Below are 22,676 nucleotides of genomic sequence, written 5' to 3' on the forward strand. Positions count from 1 at the left end.
AGTTTATTAATTGGAAAGAGCTTCTTGTATCATGTCGGAAGCGAATCAGTGAAAACTTTTCCGGAAAACTCGCGAACCTTGCAATTGCGGACCGATTCCCGGGCATCGACGATCCCCGCGGGCTTCGCCCTGGCGGTTTCTCTCTCGGCTTTGTTCGTACGATGAAACTCGTCAAATTCGTTGGCCTGTAACAATAGGCAATCCGTGTCTGGTCCATGGCAAACCGAGATTGCAAAGAAATGAATAACAATCTTCGATAAAGTGCACGGCAAGGATACGTTGAACATTAGGAAGATGTGATTACAAGTTCCCGTTACCGTTTGTGCGATTCGTGTGCCACCCGACCGTTAAACGCCGGGTTTAAGTTTCGGGTTTGTGGTGTGTTAAATGGCCGCTGACATGTATGTAAACAAAACGGGGATTCCGTCCGTGCTATTGCATTAACGTGAACGTTGATATTTCGCGTCCAGTGATGGAACCGGTGCTGCAGAGGCTCGGGGATGTCACCATTCAGAGACTTGAGAAACCCAAAGAGCCAAACAAGACGCCCCAGAGCACTGTTGAGAAACAAAGAGAGGAGAAAGAGGAAGAATCTCCAGACTACCACGAAGACGAGAGTGGCGAAGAGGACGAGTCCCCTCCTCCGGTAGATTTGAAACGGGGCTTATACGATATCGGCCGTGCCTCTTTCAAAAGGTTCAAACATGATCCCGCGGCGGGGGCGGAGAAAGCGCCGGGCTCGAACGAACATCGTTTCAGCGAAACCGAAATGTCAGATTACGATTCGGAATCGGAAATCGACTCCGAAGGGGAGCTAAACGATTTGGGTTTGGACGTGGCGGCGGCGGAGGGCCCCAAACCGAAAGACGTGGGAACGAACGGCGAGGAGGCGGCGGATAAGAGCGCCGGAGGGGGTTCGTTTTTCGAAAAATTGGTCGAGCAGGCGGCGGAAACCGGCCCTACTGTGCCGCTAGTTCCCAAGACGGAGCCAGTGGACGAGGATTACGATATCGATATTAAGGAGAAGCTCAAGGAAATGGGGGAGATTACTTTCGGAACGGTGAAGAAGGGCGACAAACTCAAAAAGACTGACACGGCGGAAAACGAAGTCGTCATTACTCCCGCGAAGAAACCAGGTTGGTGGGATTTTATTTTCTTTAAATATTAAAATCACGTAAAGTCACCTTATTCCGATCAAAATTCGGTCTCGGTTGTGGGCACTTAATTGAAACCAGGCGAAAACAGGAACACCAAATGACGTTTAGGGGAATTCTGCAGTTAGTAGGCGGGGAAATTTAAACTGTGGTCACCAAATGACATCCAGCTGCGCGGTGTTGCCAAACTTATATTTATTCAATTTAACTAGGAAATTATATAAAATATCAAAACTATTGTTAAATAAAACTGCCATTTCCAATCCAAAAAAATGATTTTAAAATATGCAGTAATAAAATTCACATCTTTGTTTTTCTTTGAACTTAGCGAGATACTCTGCCAAAACAATGTGTTTATTTTAGGTACAGCAGTTGTTGCCGTTTCAAAATTATCATGAAACCAGTATCGCTTGTGACAGTAGTACAAACAGTATGAGCAGATATTCTAATGTGACAGCTAAATGAAAATCAAATTCTTAAAGTGAATGGAGAGATTGAGGAAAAGGTTCCTCTAACTCAAAAGGGAATGATGGTGGCAGCCCTGTATGACTCCCTAGCTATGACCGCTATTTTTGTTGTTTTATACGGCTTTTCTTTAATGTCGCCCTAATAAGAAAAAGCCTACTGACGTCAGGTTAGGTGATCTGACTCACATTAGTGGGCCATTGGTGACTATCGAGTTTTCGCCTGTTTTTTTTTTTCACGTTTATCAAATGTTTTTATTTTAAATTGACTAATGAAAACTGATATCAAAACCTATTATACCTATTGAAAAAAGACAGGAGTGTTTCCTACTTACTTGGATTTACTTGTAGAATACAAAAATGGAAAAATATGACTGTTTTAAAGCTGAGACAAATTCAAATTCAAAATTGTTGGGGGCTGGATTCCAAAACTTAAGCAAAATGGATTTTAATAAATTTGGAGTCAATACAAGGGCTTTTCCTAGATTATCAAACGCGCGATGAAAGAGATGCTAACCTAAAATTTGAATAAAAGAATTTAAAACTCATACTCGGTTTTTAAGACGTCCTTGTCCCTTAAAGCATTCTTGGAATGAATTACATTTAAAGGACGGTTTAAGCAACAAGGAACCACTATAAATTTGACCCTCAAGTCTGTTATTAAAAATAATTAATAATTATTATAAAAATACCGCTACAAAACATTGCTAAAAAGAAACATTTGAAATAAATATTATTTTTTAAGTAAATATTCCTGCACAAGCAGTAAAATGTTCAAATCTCCCTTTCTTCTGCTCTCTTATCGAGATTTTCAGTTGACTTTGGTATCGAGTAATAATATATTTAATTGCTGAAATCGAAGGTATAGTTGTAGCAGTAAAATACCACTTAATTATGGTTATTTTTTCTTCCATCGAGTAACCCGTATTTAGCTTTAATTAAAGCGCGTTTAATAACGTATAACAAATAAAAATATTGTTATTCTCACGAATTTTCGTATTGTCATTGTCAAAATATAATTTACTGGTGTTTGATTTATTATGTATTATAACATTTTTCTAATTTTGCCATCACATTTAATTCAATGACTGAAGATTGGTTGATTAAAATTTATTCAAACGTACCGTGCGTTCAATTTATCTTATACGTCACATGGAAAAAAAAACTTGGCTACTAACGCTACTTTTTCTTTTTTTTTGTTCACCTTGAAATCTCTAAAAACAAAATAGTTACATTCCAATTAAAATGTTTTCCAGATGAATTCAACAGCAATAGTTGGGCATCTAAAATTTTACATGGAAACCTACTTTTATGTGCACTATACCTTTTTTTTTTCGCTAACGAATCCGCAGCCGAGTGTTTTTTCGCAACACCCTGTACGAGTTCGATTAACCACGATTTTTTTTTGTTTAAATCAAACTTATACAGGTAGCGTCGAGGAAGAGGTGACCTTGACTGGGGGCAAGGGCAACCTGCGGCGCAACATCCGCGAGGTGATGGACGAGACGAAACTCGACGAGTCGACGCTGGCAGCGCAGCGCCAAGAGGCGGAGCGTCTGAGACGCGTGCAGGAACAGCAGCGGATCCTGCGCGAGTTCCAACGGCAGGCGCAGCAGGAGAAGATGCAGCAACGGGTCTTGTCGTTGTTGCAGGGCAACAATTTCTCGAAAGCGGGCACGTCGAATCAGACTAGGATCGGCAACACCGTTCTCGTGAAGTTGCCGAACGGTCAGACTAAACCGATGACGAAACTGCCGAAACGTCCGCCGTACGAGATGATGCGCGCCCCCAGACCGGACATGATCATCGGACAGCCTTACCCGCCGCTGATGGGCGCGCCGAGGGGGCACCCGAGGGGCTTCGCGCCCCACCGGAAACCCGGCCCTCAGCTGACGCCCTCCGTGAGCATCGCGCCTGTCGCCAAGAGGCCCCCCTTCGCAATGCCGAGACCCCAGAGCGACAGCGACAGCGACGGCGACGACACCAAACCGATGTCGTCATCGTCTTCACCTCCACCGTCCAGGCCCAAAGGTAGGACAAAGGCAGTCGAAGGTTAGCATACTCGCACGCTCCTGATTTGTCATTCTATTTTATCTCAAAAACTTGGCAGCACAACTTGTTGTATAAATTTTTTTTTATAGAAACAGTTGTATTAAGTATCAAATAAAAGATTTTTGTAAATTGTAAATGGCGCTATATCCGTCTTAAAAAGGGAACAACAATATTTTCTAACAAGATAACTGCTCTAATAATAAATTAATTTCAACTTTAAAAAAATCAGTAAAATTAGTTATGTTCGGAAATAAGATAAGTATAAAAAATTTCGTAGCAAGGCTATAATACAAAGAATCTATAAGTTATTTATATCTCTATTACCGAAAAGAATATTTTCATCTAACAAAGTAAACTAACCAAAACTATCAATAATTTCTCAGGATATTCAAGACAATACCGTTGCCTAATAAATATATTTGTAAATGATGCAAGTCTCCCTTTCGATACGGCGATCAATTTCTCCTTTGACGTACGCCACTTGGCGAAGGCTGGTCGCTAACTATTAAAAAAGTGCCAGTATTCACTGAAATTTTGTTTGGATATAAGACAATCCACAATTTAGTAAAAAAAACTCTAGCTAGGGAAAAAGATTTAAAAAGAAAGGTTGCATTAAGCATAAAATAAAAGATTTTTGTAAAGAGGGAATTAATTATATCGCTATTAAAAAAGAAACAAGAATATTTTCTAACGAATTTCGCAGATCATTAAAAGAAACTACTCTAATAGTGAATGAATTTTAACTTTAAAAAACAATAAAATTAAGTATGCTCTGAAATAAGTATTGAAAATTTCGTAGCAATGATATATGATGATATATAAGAAGAAAAAGTTAATCCAGTAAATATCAACATATAGGATCAATTTCTCAGGATATTCAAGCAAATATTCACCCCAATATTTATAAAAGTGAAATATAATGATAACATAAACATACAGTAACATTTTTTGTGAAAATTTATATCTGCATATTAAAAAAATACATTCTTACAAAAAAGATTTACTACTAGTGAGAAGAGAGATTTCGTAACAATGCTCTCATAAAAAGACTTAATCTATTATATCGCTATATGTGTAAAAAAATCCGATAATATTTTCTTCTGTTACAGGAAAACTCAAAAATTTCACAGAACATTACATAAATAAAACTCCACAATAAAGATATCCATAAAAAAGCAAGCTAATTATAACTTAACTTTAGGAAAACGCCTACAAACATATTCTTTTAAAAAATCAGTAGTATTAAAAATCAATAAAATAATTCTAATTTAAAATGAATCAAGTTAATAATAAAAAAGTAAAGGAATTCATTACATCTCTATTAATCTTTTCTCTCTCAAAGTTGACCTCCAAAAATTTCCCAGGATATTAAAAAAAACTTACTTAAGATCAATCAATAGCGGCAAGGAGGCCCACTTCAAAAATTAACCAATTTTTTTTTGTTATTATGATTATAAATTTTGGTTTGTTAGGGTAAAATGGACCGCTTAAAAATTCGTTAAAACGCTATTGCATATTATTTTAACCCTATCATAATTAATTTATTGAAAGTGTTATTTTTTTGGATAATTCTATAGATTTAGCCTAAAGCCAAAACTCTTGAGAATCTTATTAACACCTATAACAAATTTTTTAATCTAGAGAAACATAGTTACTAAGTAGTAACGTTTTTTTTTTAATAAATACTTTTTTGAGATAACGCGCGGTGTTTGTTGATTGGAATTGAATAAATTAAATAAACGTTGAACCGCGCAGGCAAAGAAGCCCCGCCCACTCAGACGATCGACATATCGTCCGACGACGATTGCATCGTGGTATCGGAGTCGGAGGGCGACCAGGGCGGCGACGACGACGACCAAGACGACCCGAGCAACTCGGGCATGCACACCAACGACGAGTTCAATCAGCCCGACGAACGGGGTCGGGTGCTCGTCAACGTGGGACACGCGGAGGATGAGCCCGACGTTTTCGTGGCGCCTCAAATCGCGAGGATCATCAAACCTCATCAGATAGGCGGCGTCCGCTTCCTCTACGATAATCTGGTGGAGAGTATCAACAGGTAGGCGGAGCGCTTTGTAAAGTTGCCCATTGCCACTGTTCCGTTTTATGCGGCAGATTCGACAGTTCGACGGGTTTCGGTTGCATCCTCGCGCATTCGATGGGTCTCGGCAAAACGCTCCAGATCGTCACCTTCTCCGACGTGTTCCTGCGTTACACGCCCGCCAAAACGATCCTGTGCATCATGCCGATCAACACGCTGCAAAACTGGCTCGCCGAGTTCAACATGTGGACGCCGACCGAGGAGGTGGCGCCCTCTAGCCCGCTGAACGCTCACGGCGAAGTCAGGCCGCGCAACTTCAACCTGCACGTGCTCAACGACAGCCACAAGACGTTGCTCGCCCGCTCGAAGGTCATCCACGTGTGGAAGGAGCAAGGGGGCGTGTTGCTCATCGGCTACGAGCAGTTCCGCTTGCTGAGCATGCGCAAGCATCCACGCACGAAACGGAAATCGCTGCTGATGGAGCAGCAGCGCGACAACGATAAGAACAAGATTCTGTTCGACGGTAGGCGTGGTCGGCGGGCGGGGCTAGGCGGGACGCGCGTAACCGTTTGGTGGTTTGTAGAGATCTACACGTCGCTGGTGAACCCGGGGCCGGATCTGGTGATATGCGACGAGGGGCACCGCATCAAGAACTCGCACGCTTCGATATCGTCTGCGTTGAAGCAGCTCCGCACCAAGCGGCGTGTCGTCTTGACCGGCTACCCGTTGCAGAACAACCTCACCGAGTACTGGTGCATGGTGGACTTCGTCCGGCCTAATTACTTGGGTGGGTTTCGAATACCTCGCCTATTTATATATCCTTTTTATGCGTTACTTATACAGAGGGTGGGATTGCTTGGTTAATAATTACTGTCGAGCACGAACGTAGTCGGTCAATGTTCTACCTTTGTGGCTGCCCAGTGAGCGGATTAATTTACGCAGGAAATGGTCTAAAATGCGAGGTGTTAAAAATTACACAACAAACTTGCTGTTTACTGTAGATATATATTTTTTTTTTAATAAAAATGTAGATGATATAAGGCACGATGATACTGCAGGAGTGTCTGTTTGGAAGACAGTTACCAAAAAAAAAAAAAAATGGATCAGTTGCGTAACACATACAGAAAATGTAATAAAATAATACTGAGCAAAAGAGAATACAATATAATTTTTATATATTAGGATACCACCATTCGTTGCTTTCGAAAAATCGATGAAATCGAGATCTCGGTAATGGTGGAGGGCCGCCGTTGGTACAGAAATGATAAGCGTCGAAAAAATAAAACGGAACATTTTATATAAATATTTAAGAACCACATTTAATGTTTCAAATAATCGGTCATTTTCTTTTTTAGTATGCCAATATGCATCTTGTACTTTGGCTTGCATTTTCACCATTTTGAGAAGGGCATCTTCCTCATGATACATAAAAAAATTCTCTACTAGCTTGTTGAATAGTTGGTGGTGGTCCCAGATCAACTTCTTCATCTTCTTCTTCCTCTTGGTGCTCTTCCTCACCCTTTCTTGCTTCTTGTTATATGGCTTCCTCTGTCAAATCTGCTGTTGTAGGCAAATCCTGATCTATCACCATGAAATCTTGCAACTCCTCACTTGTAAACGTAATTGTTGTTTGATACTGCTTTATCCATTCACTTAGTGGCTGATTATCTTCCAAGTAATGTTTGCATTCCGTCTCGGTAATAAGTCCTGCATGACGATGGGAGTGTTGAATTGTTTCTGCTGTCACGTCTTTCCAAGCTTTACTAATAAAGTTGACTGCATCTAGCATATTAATGGAAAATTTGTCTTCGGACTCGATCATTTCCATTAAAATGTTTTTCCTGTATCGACTCTTAAGACTTTTTATTGCGCTCTGGTCCATCGGGTGTAATACACTTGTTGTTTTGGCTGGAAGAGATGCCATTTCAATATTCCGTAGATTTGGTATGTGGGGATGTGCAGGGCAGTTATTTAAGAAAAATAATATTTTCCTCCCCTTTAATTCTGCATCCCATTTCCATATTTCCTCTTCAAAAATTTGAGATGTCATCCATGCAGACTTGTTTGCATTGTAAGTGACACGGTTATAAGTTCTTAGAAGGTTTTCCACCCACACACTTGTCGCTTCGAAATTTAAGAGTTTTCTCTGGCGTCATTTTGTAAAAAGTGCCAGTTTCGTCAGCATTAAAAATGTCGACTTTTCTGCTAGTTTTTAGAACGCTTTCTCCAGCCAATCGTTAGTGATGTTTCTGTGGACATCATGGGCTTCGCCACTTATCTGGCCATAGTTTCCACTATGCCTCTGTTTGAACTTCCCCAATCATCCTTCCGAAGCCTTGAAATCGATAATGCTAAGCTATTCAGCAAACTTAGGTCCAGAGAGTGGTATATCTTTCAAGACGTTGCTGTTGAAGCCACTGCAACATTGGCCGATCCAAATCTTTAAATTTTGTTTTTTCACTAAAACTGCCTGCCGCTTCAGCCTGAATGATTTTTTCTTTGCACTTGTAAGTCCGTATTGACGTCCCACATCACTTTTCTTTTCTCCCCGTTCTATCTCCTCCTCGTCCTCCTTCTAAAATTATAGCAACTCTATCATCTAGAGATAAAATTTTTCGCTTGCTCGCCATGCTCAAAGATGGTTTGCCGCCTATACAGCAACATACGAGCCCAAAGGGTTAAACCCTGTATCTCAAAAGTTAAGACAATTGAAAAACACCCTTTATTACTTGTTGACGAACGAGATTGATGATTTGCGTCCATCCCCAACTAAAGGTACCAAAACAGAGTTCCTCAACATGTTCGAGCGGCCGATCATGAACGGACAGTGCATCGACTCGACGGAGGCGGACATCAAACTGATGCGTTACCGCGCCCACGTGCTCCACTCCCTGCTGGTGGGGTTCGTGCAGCGACGCTCCCACCTCGTCCTGCAGTCCGCGCTGCCGCAGAAAGAGGAGTACGTCCTGCTGGTGCGCATGACGCAGTTCCAACGGAAACTGTACGACACGTTCATGAACGAGGTGGTACGGAAACAGGCGGTGCCCAATCCTCTCAAAGCGTTCGCGGTGTGCTGCAAAATATGGAACCATCCGGACGTGCTGTACAATTTCCTGACGAAACGGGCTCGCGGAGAGGCGGTCGATTTGGACCTCGAGGAGGTCGCCAGCACCGTCAGCGGTAAGTGTACAGGGTTATTCATTATATTCTGACACCCACCGGCAGGGTTAAAGTTGAAAGATAGAAAAAAAAGTGTAAATTCAAAAGCTCGAGGATTTTTGCTCTATTGTCTTATGCAAATGGCAGAAAAAACAAACGACGATCGCAAGCTGTCAAAATGACAGCAGTATATTTTTTTAAATCGTAGATCTTTCTTTCCTGGCTTATTGATATTTGGTTTACCCGTTTTTGAGATATTTCAGTTTAACAATAATTATGATTCGATTTCTGGACAATAGCAATATTGTTTAAAAATTTTCAAGTCTGCCTTGATAGCAACCATATTATCTATGTTTGCAATTGTTTTAACAATGTTCTACGGTTGACGACTAATCAAAAAATTATATTATTCAAACGGAGATAATGTTGTCATACACAACAGCTCAAATCACCCTTATACACACAAAATGGCTGCATTTCACTCTTTTATACACAGACTTCTTAATACGCCACTCACAACAGAAAATTACAACAAAGAACTTAATATCATTAAACAAATTGCACTGAACAACGGCTACAATCCGTCCATTATCGATAAAATTACAAATAAAAACAACAGTAAACTCTATTTATCCGAAACCTAATACAGAACACGAACAATTTAAAACAATTACATACATAGGAGAACCCAGTGAAAAAGTTTCAAAAAATTCGTCAAAATGTGGTTTAAAAATAGCTTTCAGAACTAACAACACGATAGGAAAATTTTTAAAAAACAATAAAACGAAGTGTCCAAAATCTCAAAAATCGGGTGTCTACAGGTTGAAATGCGGATCATGTCCTAAAATTTATATTGGACAAACAGGTCTATCCTTCAATTTTGATATTTTACATACAGCCACAAAAAGCAGAAAATTAAATTTATTGGAAGCCATGGAGATTAACAAAATGAGACATTCAAATGTATTGCTTAACGTTCAATTTGATTTGAAATATCTCAAAAACTATATGTTTTTGAAATCTGGGAAAGAAAATCTACAATTGAAGCTAATATATAAGGCATTCCATTAAAAAAAAATGATGTCGATGTCATTTTGACAGCTTGCGATCGTCGTTTGTTTTTTCTGACATTTGCATAAGATAATAGAGTAAAAATCTTGAAACTTATATATTTACACTTTTTTTCCTATCTTTCAAAATTAACCGTGCAGGTGGGTGTCAAAATATAATGAATAACACAGTACAGACTACTTCTCGACTAACATTTTTTCTTTTATAATGGTAACGGTTACGTATTAAATTAATTTATAGATTAATTAAAATTTAAAATTATTTGTTTATTATTAAAATCTAAACTATAAATATAAAAAAAATGTGTATTAGAAAATTATTTACTTTTTTACTTTAAAGTTAAAAATGGAGTTTTTATTTCGCAATTACTTATAGCCATCTAGTCAAAAAGTGCTGATAATTCGGATAGCTTCAGTTTTAGGCTTTTTTTGTTCTGTTGGTTATTTACGAATGTTAGAAAAATATACAGGGTGTTCCATTTAGAAATTGTATATTTTCCTAAACCATACAGTCAATGGTTTTTCTGTTTTCACCGTCGTAATTGAATGCGAAAGTAACCGACTTTATAATAAAGTTACCAATGATAAACACTTAATTTAGTTTGTATTTAATTTTTTTACAAATTTTTAGCCTCTTGCATTTAAGAAAACAAATACTAAAAATTATAACCTCAAAAGATATTGCGGCCTTCTACATGAAAAGTTAGTTTTATTTATTTATTTATTCACAACCAAGCAGCAGCAAGCAGTTAACGCGATGAGGCTGACGAATAAAATTTACAATGTCTAATGTTCTGTGTATACAAATTATATATGAAAAAAATAATCCTTGTTAAAAAAAAGTATTAAATATATGTATATCTTCAATGATATCACAAAAGAGAAAAAGCAAGAAAAAGGAGTTATTGATTATAATGAGTATCTACTCTCATTAGATTAGTACTTGTTGCTGAGCATAAGTTTATTGCTTTTCTTAGGTTTTACAATATTTGGTGGGTTACAATTTGTAGGGGTTTTAATCGGTAAGCTGTAAAAGAGTAAAAGTTTTATGAGACCTTATAAATAACGGAAACATTTTGGATGCAACAAACTGTTTTTCTATTTATTATATTACGAAACTTGTAATACCAATGGTTTTCTTATAAAACTTATAAATATCCTTATAATAAAATCTTCATCTGCGAAAAATGTTAGTTGGGTACGAGGCGGAGGCGGGGCTTATCGACGTCCGTTTTTTTCTTGCCTCAGGGGTGTCTAGTATCGACGCGAAACCGAAACGCGCCGCTCCCCGACCCCGCAAGACCCCCGTCAAAGGCAGGAACGGCAAACCGGCTGCCTCCGTCACCCCGTACAGCAGCAATTCGGAACAGCAGATGATGCAGCCGCCCCTGTCGAGCTCGGTACCGGTCAACCCTCAGGCGACGACGAAAGAATCTCAATTCGGTGCCGGCGGTTTCAATCAGCCGCGCACCAGTTTCGAGGGTATCTCGCAACTGTTCGAGGATAACGCCCCGCCCCCCGCTCAGACCTACTACGACCAGCAGCAGTTCCCCGCGAACGCGCCTCAGTTCTCCGAGTCCGCGTTTCCCGGTCCGGAGAGTAGTTTCCAGGAGACGAATGACTCGATGGGCTCGAGCCAGACGAGCCTACTGAACCTCGACAACCAGACGGTAACGACTACCAAAACGGGCGGCGTGAATATCCCGGGATTCGCCGGATTGCCGTCCGGCATCAGTCTGAGACCGGCCGCGAGTACTGCCACCTCGGGAACGGCGCAGACCGCGGGTCGTACCAGTCAGCAAACTGTTCCCAGTTTCGCCAACCTACCGTCGGGGATATCTCTGACGCCGGTCGGCGCTAATAGGGGCGGGACCGGGTTCGCGAAAGGGGCGGACCCGGTGCCCTCGGCTTACGGGCCCGCACAACGCAATGACTACGAGCCGCCACCGGCACCGCCTCAAAACAATATGAGGTGAGGTTTTTTTTATTACTGATGACGCCCGGTGAACGGACCATCTTAAAATGTCGAAGGTTCAATGTTCAATGTTCAAATGTCAAATAAAAAAACGATAAATATTATATAGATGTTTCGTCGTTTGCTTTTCGTGATTTTTACATCGAATTAGGGAGACTAGATACAGTGGAAACTCCCATAACCGGACACTCACGGTTTCTCTAGTTTTGTCCGCTTAGTACAGGTGTCCGCCCAGTAGAACTTCAAAAAGTGCCAAGAAGGGTCAAATACCTAATGCCATTTTAAAATATATGTTGTTATTTAACATATATTGCTGGCTTCTATTAAAGCAACAAAATGTAAAATCCTTTGTAATCCCTGAACAAATCAGAACTTTATGCCTATATTTGATGAACGCTAGGTTCGACAATTTGGCTAATATCACCAATCAATGTAAATATCCACTTGATTGCTCCTAGAACTCAAATCTACTAGTTCTACAAGAATCTTCGATCGCCTGTCTACCTCTGCATCAAGGTACATACGCCTGCTGCATTTTGAAAATTACGTTAACATAATCGAAATATCATAATACCTATATGGTTTCAGTGATGGAGTATAATGTACATTTTACTAATAATTTTTTAACCTTGTCACAAGTCTTTCGGTCTCTTTTCTCTTGTACATGCTTCCCTCAATCAACTCTTAAAATTCCCATTTTATATTTGGTCCTCAAAGTCTGGTTGTGTTGTCCTTTCCTTAAAATGAATACACCATTATCTTTAACCACACATGGAAAATGATGTTTTTGAGCTACTATAAAATATTAAATCAATTTTACCTAGTCTCGTTACACCTTTTCAGTGTATAATACATAAAGCCGTCCTGGAAAATTATTTTTTGAGGGGCTTTGTTCGTGTTCTGCATTTTAACCCGCCTACCCTACGAATTTACGACGTAAAAAATTAACTGATTTCCCACTTAAAAAAGTAATAAAATGTTATAACCCAAAAAAATCTGGTTATTTATCACCCTATTACGTATAATTTTGTCTGTACGTCACGTCTCAGCTGTGATCTCACATGTACTTTTCGACATTGTGAACATTCGACACTTTGCTACCATCTCACGATGAACACGTGGTTTTTGTCCAGCGGCTACAACACTATAGACGCTAACGCTTACCCGGACAACTACCAGCGCCCGAATTATTGGGAGCAGCCCCAACAAACCGCCCCTCAGCAGCAGCAACAACAGCAGCAGGGGAGTAGCTTCTTCAACGAGTTCACGCCCAGTCCCCAGTTCAATCCCAGCGTAAACAACACAAACGCGAACCATCCGTGGATCAAACGGGATGAGGGAGGTTCGGTTCCGAAAATGAGCCCGATTAAAAGCGAAACCAGCAACGATTCGAAACCCAAGATCAACATCATCAGCGACATCAAACTGCCTCCCGTCTTCAGCCCGTTCGCGGAGAAAAAGATCAATATCATCAGCGACATCAAGATCGAGCCGAAGAAAGAGGAGGGCGACGACAAGTACGGCGTGAAGAAGGAGCTGGAGAAGATCAAGAACGATCTGAAGAACGAGCTGAAGATAGAGGAGGATTCGGTGAAGGCGCCGGTCGTCGAGTCCCCCCTGACGAAGCTGTCGCCGCCCCTCACGCCGGTCAAGGACTCCAAGGAGGACGGCGGCATCCCCTACGATTGGGTGAGTACAGGTTGTAATTTGGTTCGTTAGCTCGCTTGCTAAATACCACCTCGTCATATTAGATTTTGGTTAAAAATATTAAAAAAAAAATTACTAGTCAAAATTTGACAGGGTCTTAAAGAATATGTTGTTGATGTATCACAAAAAATGAATTTGGACCCCTTTATTTTTATATTAAGTTATAAAAATTAGGCAAAAATAATTTATTCAAAATTTCTTGTTGAATGGCTGGTCCATTATGGGCAGCTGTATAGCCTACGTTGAACCATTGGGTTAGGTATATACTAAATTAATGGTTCCCAAAGCGGTCCAGATGGACCCCCATGAATCTCCAGGAGACTCGATGTCTCGATGGCCGTAGAACTAACGAAACATACTACTTTCACTGTCATTGGCCTTGAAAAAAGGATGAGTTTTCCTCCCCAGTGAGAATTTAAGATATTTATAAATAATAATTAATGATTTGCATCCTGACAGCTTTAAATGAGTTTAAAAAAAGGAGTATCGAGGAAAATGGAGGACATTTGTAGTATTTAACGTTTATATATTTTTATGTAATATAATCGCTAGCCCTATTTGCATTTTTGTCACCATAAAAGGACCTTTCTTTTTTTCAAAGAAACTTCTATAGCCTACTACTGATACTAGTTACTGACTAATACTGACTTACTGACGTTTCGTCAATCATACTGTTGGGTTCTTCAGAACTTAAGTGAAACTGGCTCAGTACCTGCAATTCTTTTAAGCAACCAAACAATCTGAAGTCTTTATCTGTCACCGATATGGGAATCAGGCATCCGAGACAATGTTCACGCCCTTCCTTTAGCTCCGTTTGCTCAGTTAAGCTCTTATACAGTGTTTTCAGTTTTAAAAAATATATATTTTTTTCTATATGATCCTTTTTTGCCACATGTTTTATGTGTGTAATATTAAATCTGTACATTAAACTCTTCAACTTTTGTTTTATTTTATTTTGATAAAATGCAAAATAAAAAAATCATAAGGAGGCTATAATATTTATAATAAAAACGTACGTTCTGTGATTATTACAAATTACGGGTTGCTAATTGGGATTGTCATTTTCACTATACAGCGTTGGAGAAAAATATCAAATTGTTATTTAGAATCTTTGTCGGGGCATTATCTTAAAGGTTTCGAAATAACTTTCGACAAGCCGGCAATCTGATGTTTTTGATTGACGTTGATAGATCTTTCACATGGCCTTAAATAAAATTTCTGTTTATACATCTTTTGGATTCTTCTTGCGTCAGTTGCTTATAAATCAAACTTGTTGTCATTCTACGCTGTATCTGCTTATATATTGTTTGAGGGGGCGGAGCTAAAGGACGGGCATATTGGTGAAAGGTAAAGACCGGTTAAGTTTGTTTGATTGCTTAAAGATGTTGAGAGATTTTTTGACAATGGACACCAGTGCCTTTGAAAGGTTGTGATGAAGTGCATTTTGTCATGGAACGCTTTATATTTCTAATGTAGAAATTATCAGAAAGAAAAGCAGATGTAAGATGTGTTAATTCTAGGTTCAGTGACTCGCATTCTACACTGTATCTGTTTATATATTGTTTGAGGGGGCGGAGCTAAAGGAGGGGCATGAACATTGCCTCTGATGACTGATTCCCATATTAGTGATAGGCAAAGCCCTGAGTCATGGTTAAGATTGTTTCGTTGCTTATAGATTCCTATAGATTCTCGGATTTTGATTTGAAAAATTTATATAAAATTATATAAAAAATGAATTAGCATCAGACGTTCGTTTTTTTTTTTTTGATATAGCAATAGCAAAGATAACCATAAGTGACGTCATTACAAAAGGGAATAATTCCGACTATAACGCCGGGTCGTCTTTTTTTTTCCGTTCCAGGCGATCGAACTGTTGAAAGATTACGTGCCCGGTCGGGTCGAGAACTCGGCCAAGTTCCAGATCCTCTTCTGCATAATCAGAGAGAGTATCGCTTTGGGCGATCGGCTACTAGTGTTCAGCCAATCGCTGATCACCTTGGACCTGATCGAGCAGTTCTTGCAGTCGAGCGAGGTGCCTGGGGAGGGCGGGCCCAAGTGGGCGCGAAACGTCAGCTACTATCGACTAGACGGCTCGACGACCGCTCTCGAACGCGAGAAACTCATCAACGAGTTCAACTCGAACCCGAAGATTTACGTGTTCTTGGTGTCGACCAGGGCGGGATCGCTCGGTATCAATCTGATTGGCGCGAATCGGGTGGTCGTGCTGGACGCGTCGTGGAACCCCTGCCACGACACGCAAGCGGTATGCCGCGTCTACAGGTACGGCCAGCGGAAGCCCTGTTTCGTCTACAGGCTAGTCGTCGACAACTGCCTGGAAAAGAAGATTTACGATCGCCAGGTCAGCAAGCAAGGTACGATAATAGTTGAACTGAGGTGGCTTTTACTTGATGTAAATCCATTTAACAAAATAAATAAGAACTAAAAAATTTAATTTGTTTTGCGTTTTCGTAATATTTAAGTCTAAAAAATAAAGTTATCCTGTTCAATCTTTATAGTCAATTTTATTGATTATACCATAGAAAACTTTTACTTAAATAATGTTCTAGTACGATATTTTCTAAATTATCCATTAAAATCTCGGCTATGAAAGGACTAAGTGGGTTTCTCATAATCAAACCTTCCTTAGGGATGTAAATCTATTCATTAAATTCAAAATAATTTTGGTCTAAAAATGCTATTAAGCAATCTAATAAATCTTGTTTCGGGTTAACCTGTTTCCGAGTTAGGGTGAAATCTGGTAAATCTATCACATCCATAGATGAAATACTGGGAAATAAGTTTTGTACATAAAAAGTTAGAAGGGATTTGATTGGTTAATTCAGAAGAATCTTTTTTCTTCTTTTGAATTAATCAACCAAATTAAAGATATCACAAGCCATGGAGATTAACAAAATGACACATTCAAATTGTCACAACAACATTAATTAAGGTGTTATTGTCATTTTTCGGCATATGTAGCAGCAGGTAGTTTGTCAATATTACATTTGATACGGTGTTGTCGAAACAATTGTCATGTGAAAATATATAATTTACGTTTATGCACCTATTTTTATTAAATAGTTTAAAAGATATTTGTATATAATAAGTAAATGAAATAAGTAAATAAGTAAGTTGGTATAAAATAATATTAATTTTGAATTTGTTCTTACCTATATCAGTATCTGATAAGTAACCTAAATTTGCAACTCTTGACAAGTAAAGTAAAACAAATGAAAAATAACAGACCACTGATCGGCAACCATCTGTTAAGTCACCTACTTCTGCCAATTGGACTTAACTAAACAATTAAACACGGACTAGTTATACATAAAAAAATTACATTACGTGATATCTCATTGCTGCGAAAAATGGGCTTCCACCACTTTCAAAATAAACAGTCCATATTTTGCTAGAGAATATGCTGAAGAACCAATGGTGCCGACAATAGGTCGAAGGTGTAATCCTGGGAATGTTAGACGAGGAATTTCAGAGGCATAAGGAGTGATAGGGGTGAAGTAAAGAAGCCTTAAACCTTAAGACCAAGGCACATAACGAAACCTGTCTTATTCTTTTATTCTTATTCGATAAAAGTAAAATTCTTATACCAACGAAAAATTCGAGAATCGATAGAAATCCATTACCAACCAAACGATCTTAAAGGCGACTCAGGTCTTTACCCTTCACCAATATGGGAATCAGTCATCCGATGCGATGAACAACTATTAAGGATAGTTAGATAGATCAGAACATTAACTAATAATAATTATATTCCCGTATAATTAAAAAAAAAAATCGAAAATTCAGGTATGTCGGATCGCGTGGTCGACGAATGCAACCCTGACGCTCATCTGACCATCAAAGACGTGAGCACGCTGTGTTTCGACGACAAGTACGAGGAGGGAGAGCTAAAAGACTGGTCCTCGTTCAAAGACAACTACATCGACGTGGTGCTGCAAAAAGTGCTCGACGCGCACGGCACCACCCTCAACAAGGAACCGTTCCAGCACGAGTCGCTGCTGGTCGACCGGAAGGAGAAGCAACTGTCGCAGCAGGAGAAACGTCTCGCGAAAAAGGGCTACGAAAGAGAGAAGCAGGCGGCCAGACAACCGTCTTACATGACGGGTCCTGGGCGCGGTCACAGGCCGGTCGCGTCGGTCAGACCGATGCAGCAGGGCGAACGCCCGTCCAGGTGGATCCCCGCGGAACACTGGCAACGTCAGGGCATGACCGCGCAAGAGATGACCCTGCCCTTGGACGTGGTCATACCTACGAACCAACCGGAGAAAGGGAACATCGTGCTCAAGGCCGGCCAGAAGGTGCTGGTGCTCAAGTCGCCTAAGGGCGTCTACATGCAGCTGGAGAGCGGCAAGATCGTCGCTATCAAGACCGCCATCAAGGTAAAGGGCAAGGCGGACGATCAGCAGCAGCAGCAGCTGATGCCTCATGATCCCGCCGTCAAACCTTTACCGCCCCAGATGAAGAACAACCCTTCGTTGTCGGTGGTGCCGCAGAAACGCACGGTCAAACCTTTCGTGCCGGGCGTGGCCAAGTTCAACATGCGCAGCGTCAAACAGAGCGTGCCCAATCTGGCGTCGAGGATACAAAGCGTCACGAAGAAGGTGCAGCTGGCGAAGACCAAACCCTACAACGTGGGCAGCGAGATCGTCAGATCGTTGCAACGGGTGAGTGCGTCCGTTCAGACCGTTTATAAGGGGGCGTGGTTCAGGCGAAATTCCCTCGGAAGGGATGGGAAATAATTGCAAATCCATTGCATTGCGTGCAGGATGTTTCGACACAAATTCGGGCAAGATTTCATGTTTGAAATAAAGGGTATATATATATATATATATATATATATATATATATATATATATATATATATATATATATATATATATATATATAGCAGGGTAATTTTCTGCTAGTTTTGGCCACGTCTTCTCCAGTCAATCGTTAGTGACGTTGTTCCATCAGAAGTTGTTCAAAAAATAGTAAGCTATTTGGAAGATATTTTTTTATATATACAGGATGTCCTACGCTTAGTACAATTCTATAATGTTTCTTGTATAATATACCTAAGTCCAATAGTTTTTAAAATATATATATCTCGAAAACTATTGGATTTGGGTGTAGGACATGTTATATAAGAAATTTGCAGAATTTTAATTGGATATATAAAAATATATCTTGCAAATAGATTAGTATTGACTTTTTTTTCGCAGACGTTTAAATAAAAAAGGAATTGGGTATGCATATTAAATAGAAATAAAAACCGACACAGTCCAAACCATAATAATATATTTTTGCTTCAGGACGGGGAGGCGCGACCCAGCAGTAGCAGCGAGGACGAACACCTGGCGGCTCCTGCGGATAAACCGAGTCAGCCCGCGCAGCAGGAAACCGCCGACGAGCTGGAGAAACGCATCTCTATGCTAAAGAAAAACATATCCATCCAGAGGGTGAGCACGCAGGCGGCGAAGCAGCCGACGCCGCCGCAGCAGCAGCCGCAGCAACAGCAACAGCAGCAGTTAAAGCCCGTCCCTAACGCTCAGAGATCGCCCGCGAAAGCTGCGCAGTCTTCCGCGGAAAAGCCTCCGTCGACCGGGAAGACTAACCTCGAGCGGCTCGAGAAGACGATGCTGGAAAACACGCCTTTCCAGGTGAGACCAAATTCCGGCTCGTCGTCTTTGTACCCGATCTGCGCGGTACATTCGAACTACCCGCGACACCGCGCATCACGGCGGTACGACTCTGTGTTAAATGGCGGACATTGGGCAAAAAGTTAAAGTTCAAAATTATTTGGAAATAGTTGCGCTTCATTTCGTTTTCAAATTTTAACACGGAGAAAAACGAATGGCAGATTTCAGTTGGTGCCAAACATGTTCAATGGGATTAAATATACAGTGGTAATGTGGAAGCCTTAAAACTGTATGCCCTAGATTTTTTGCATAATTTTCACAGACGTATTCCTTTTGTAGGTTCAAGCTTTGTAGAACCTCAATTAATTGCAGTAGTTTTGGATTGTTGCTTTTGTGCCACATGAGGAAGGGGTTTTAGTCAACTGTCTAGTGTGATAACTTGTATTGTTCATTACAATGACGCTATTAGGAGGAATGTTTGGAACTAGTTTGTTTTTAAACCAACTTTCAAATAAATCAGCAGTGGTGTCTTCATGGTAATCCAGAGAAGAATCTTTAATATTTTTCGCAGACAGAGAAAGTCCATTTGGAATCCAACCATCTTTAGAGCAAGCATGTAAAATAGTTATTCTTTTACCTCTTTTTGATGGCGCGTTGGTTTTACACTTATGAGTTGAGTCAACCCAACCCTTTTCCGGGTTTCTTCCAAGTAAATAATTGGCCTTTGTTATTCTCTGTAAATCCTAATTTGTTTTAAATATTCCAGTCGCCATTTACGAATTCTAAAAGATTCCATTAAAACTTGCCCATGTGTTGAATTCACTTCCATAAGGTAGTTCTGCCACACTTAACACCGGTTTTATCTTTTTCAAGCCTCCTAATTAAGATATCTAATGTAGGCACGCTTTGTTCGTCGTATAACTGGTAAATTTTACGCCGTATTATATCTTGACCACTTTCATCTACACTCGAGAAAATGTCAGCATCGCTTCTTTTTTCCCTCGCTGAAATGGGATTATTCATAATTTTCCATACAGTTGATGTTGGAATTTTCGTCAATGTGTCAGTTTCTTCTAAAGATGCTTGCTTGCTGGCACCACGTTCAATGCAATACAATACATTGCAGAAAAAATATCAACTAGGCTCAAAGAACTTGAAGGAACCTGAAAACTACGACAAATTGGCAATTGTACACAATTACGAAACCGGGCATCAAATTTTATTCAACAACATTAAAATACTTGCACTTAATCAATTCTTCTACCAACGAAAAATCCGAGAATCTATAGAAATCCATAAGGTACCAAACACTCTTAACTGCGACTCAGGTCTTTACTTTTCACTAACATGGGATTCAATCAAGTGAAACAATATATAAGTGGGTGCAGAGTGGAAGCAATAAAGTACCTAATAAATATAAAAAAAAAAACTAACAAAAACAGTCATAACCGTTGTTCTTTTGTGAAATTCCGCACACGCTGGCAACACAGCAAGCCGCGCCTATGCGAGGTAGTCAGAAAGTGGGAATTAGAAGTAAAGATAATATATAACACTTCTCTTTCGTGCAGGAAACTCTGGAAAGTATCACGGCCAATTTCAAAAATCCGAACCGCCTCGGTCGTATGGACGATGACGACGACGACGACGAAGAGGAGGAGGAGGAGCCTGAACTGGACGACGACGAGGAAGAGGAGGAGGAGGAAGGTATCTCTGGCCTGTCGGATTCGTCGCTGATGGATCACACGGCCAAAACCGGCAACGAGCACCTAGAAGGCAGCAGCGACCAGAGCGACGAGGTGACGTACGTGTCGGAGCACGCGCCGGAGCCGAGCCCTGCCCCCCAACAGTACCACCATCATCACCAAGCCAAAACCGACCCGTCGGCCGAGTACGGTGCCCAAAACTACAACTACTACAACTACAACGTGCCACCGTATCAGGCGGCGCCGCCTCCTCAGACCTACGGGTACCCGCCGCCGCCGCAGCAGCACCCGCCCCCCTACGACATGATGGGCGGGTATCCGCCGCAGCCGCAGCCCGCCCAACCGCCCTACAGTTACGGGTACCAGACTTACCCGCCTCCGCCGCCTCCGCAGCATCACTACCCTCCGCCCCCACCGCAACCGGGCTATGACTACCAAAACGCGTACAGCGGCGGCTACAACCCATACCCGCCACAGCAGTACGCGCCGCCGCCGCCGCAGGCGATTTATCCACCGCCTCCCGGAGGCGGAGCGGCGACGCCAGCTCCGACGTCGTATCCGGACTATTCGCAATATTCCGGGCAACCGCAGCAGCAACAGGCGACATCATCGGGTTCCGGGTATTACGGCAACTCCTAAGTGTTGCGAGGACGCTTGATTTAGTGCAATTCGTGTTGGGGCGACGCGCGCCCTCTGTCTGGAATTCTGTAAGTTCCGCGTGCCGCGCAGGACGGTCGAGGACGGACGTAGCGTTTAGTATGCTTTTCTCTCCGTGTTTGGTGTATAATTTTTTTTCTATACCGGGTGTTCCTAAACGACGTGTCAATATCGAAGGGGGCACAATGGGACGACGGATGGTAGAACTGGGTTGATGTGCAAATATTTTTATGTTTAACTGATATTACCCAAAAGCTCTGTGATTATTACTGTCCGAGATATTTATTTATATATATCGAACTTATGTTCACAAGGAATTTCTAAATTAAATACTGCTTATTAACTCAGATATAGAACGTCTCCCTTATCTTTTGTAAAGTTGCCTTTGTCAATCTAGCTTGGTTTATTTGACCTCTGTACGTCAGTATCGTCCTAAATTTCTATGCTTTAAGGATACGGTGCTGTTTTGATATGCCAAACAGCTGATCGAGATCTGATTAGATAAAAATTAATTCCAGTGAACCCCTTGTATTTTTGAAGCGAAGTAGTTCATGAAGCCTCCTTCAGTATTGCCATGACATTTAGCACCGACGTGTACATTTCGTTAATTTATTTCGCCATTGCGGCGAGTTACGGGGAGGTATTTAGCGACGGACCGGCCCATAGTGATTTTTTCGTACAAGGTAGGCTCCATTTTTTTTTTCGCTGGCGAATACAGTTAATTTATACGCGACTTTTTTTAAGAAAAAATTATAGTTGATTGTTAAGCATTTATATATCAATTAAGTGTAACAGTCGTAGCGATTGTTAGCGGTAAGCATTAAAATAATTGAATTGGAAATCAGCGAGATCGTTTTATTTTCGGCGTCGGTTTCGGTCGGTTTTAATGTTCTTGGTTTATGTCGCGCCGGAATAAGAAATGAAGAAAAAGGACGTTTGAACTACTGCGCAGCGCCTATGACGGAATAAAAATAAGTTGAAGTCACTTTTGAACTACAAGGCAAAATATGTGTTTCGACATTACCCTGGGGTATTTTGGGTATACCGGCCGGAAA

At 40.8% G+C, this 22,676-nt stretch overlaps 1 protein-coding gene across 1 annotated transcript; it reads left to right on the forward strand.

Moving 5' to 3' along the window:
* On the forward strand, nucleotides 1-22,453 carry LOC132703692 (uncharacterized). The gene is made up of 12 exons (XM_060673104.1): nucleotides 1-1,136; nucleotides 3,047-3,649; nucleotides 5,426-5,729; nucleotides 5,786-6,234; nucleotides 6,295-6,498; nucleotides 8,487-8,891; nucleotides 11,189-11,912; nucleotides 13,049-13,604; nucleotides 15,484-15,994; nucleotides 17,427-18,304; nucleotides 18,935-19,282; nucleotides 20,830-22,453. The coding sequence occupies exons 1-12, from the start codon at nucleotides 473-475 to the stop codon at nucleotides 21,601-21,603; spliced, it is 6,420 nt and encodes a 2,139-aa protein (XP_060529087.1). The 5' UTR covers nucleotides 1-472; the 3' UTR covers nucleotides 21,604-22,453.
* The last annotated feature ends 223 nt before the right edge of the window (nucleotides 22,454-22,676 follow it).

The sequence above is a fragment of the Cylas formicarius genome, unplaced genomic scaffold (genome assembly GCF_029955315.1).
Source record: "Cylas formicarius isolate icCylForm1 unplaced genomic scaffold, icCylForm1.1 PGA_scaffold_6__28_contigs__length_40554024, whole genome shotgun sequence".
Classification (NCBI taxonomy): domain Eukaryota; kingdom Metazoa; phylum Arthropoda; class Insecta; order Coleoptera; family Brentidae; genus Cylas; species Cylas formicarius.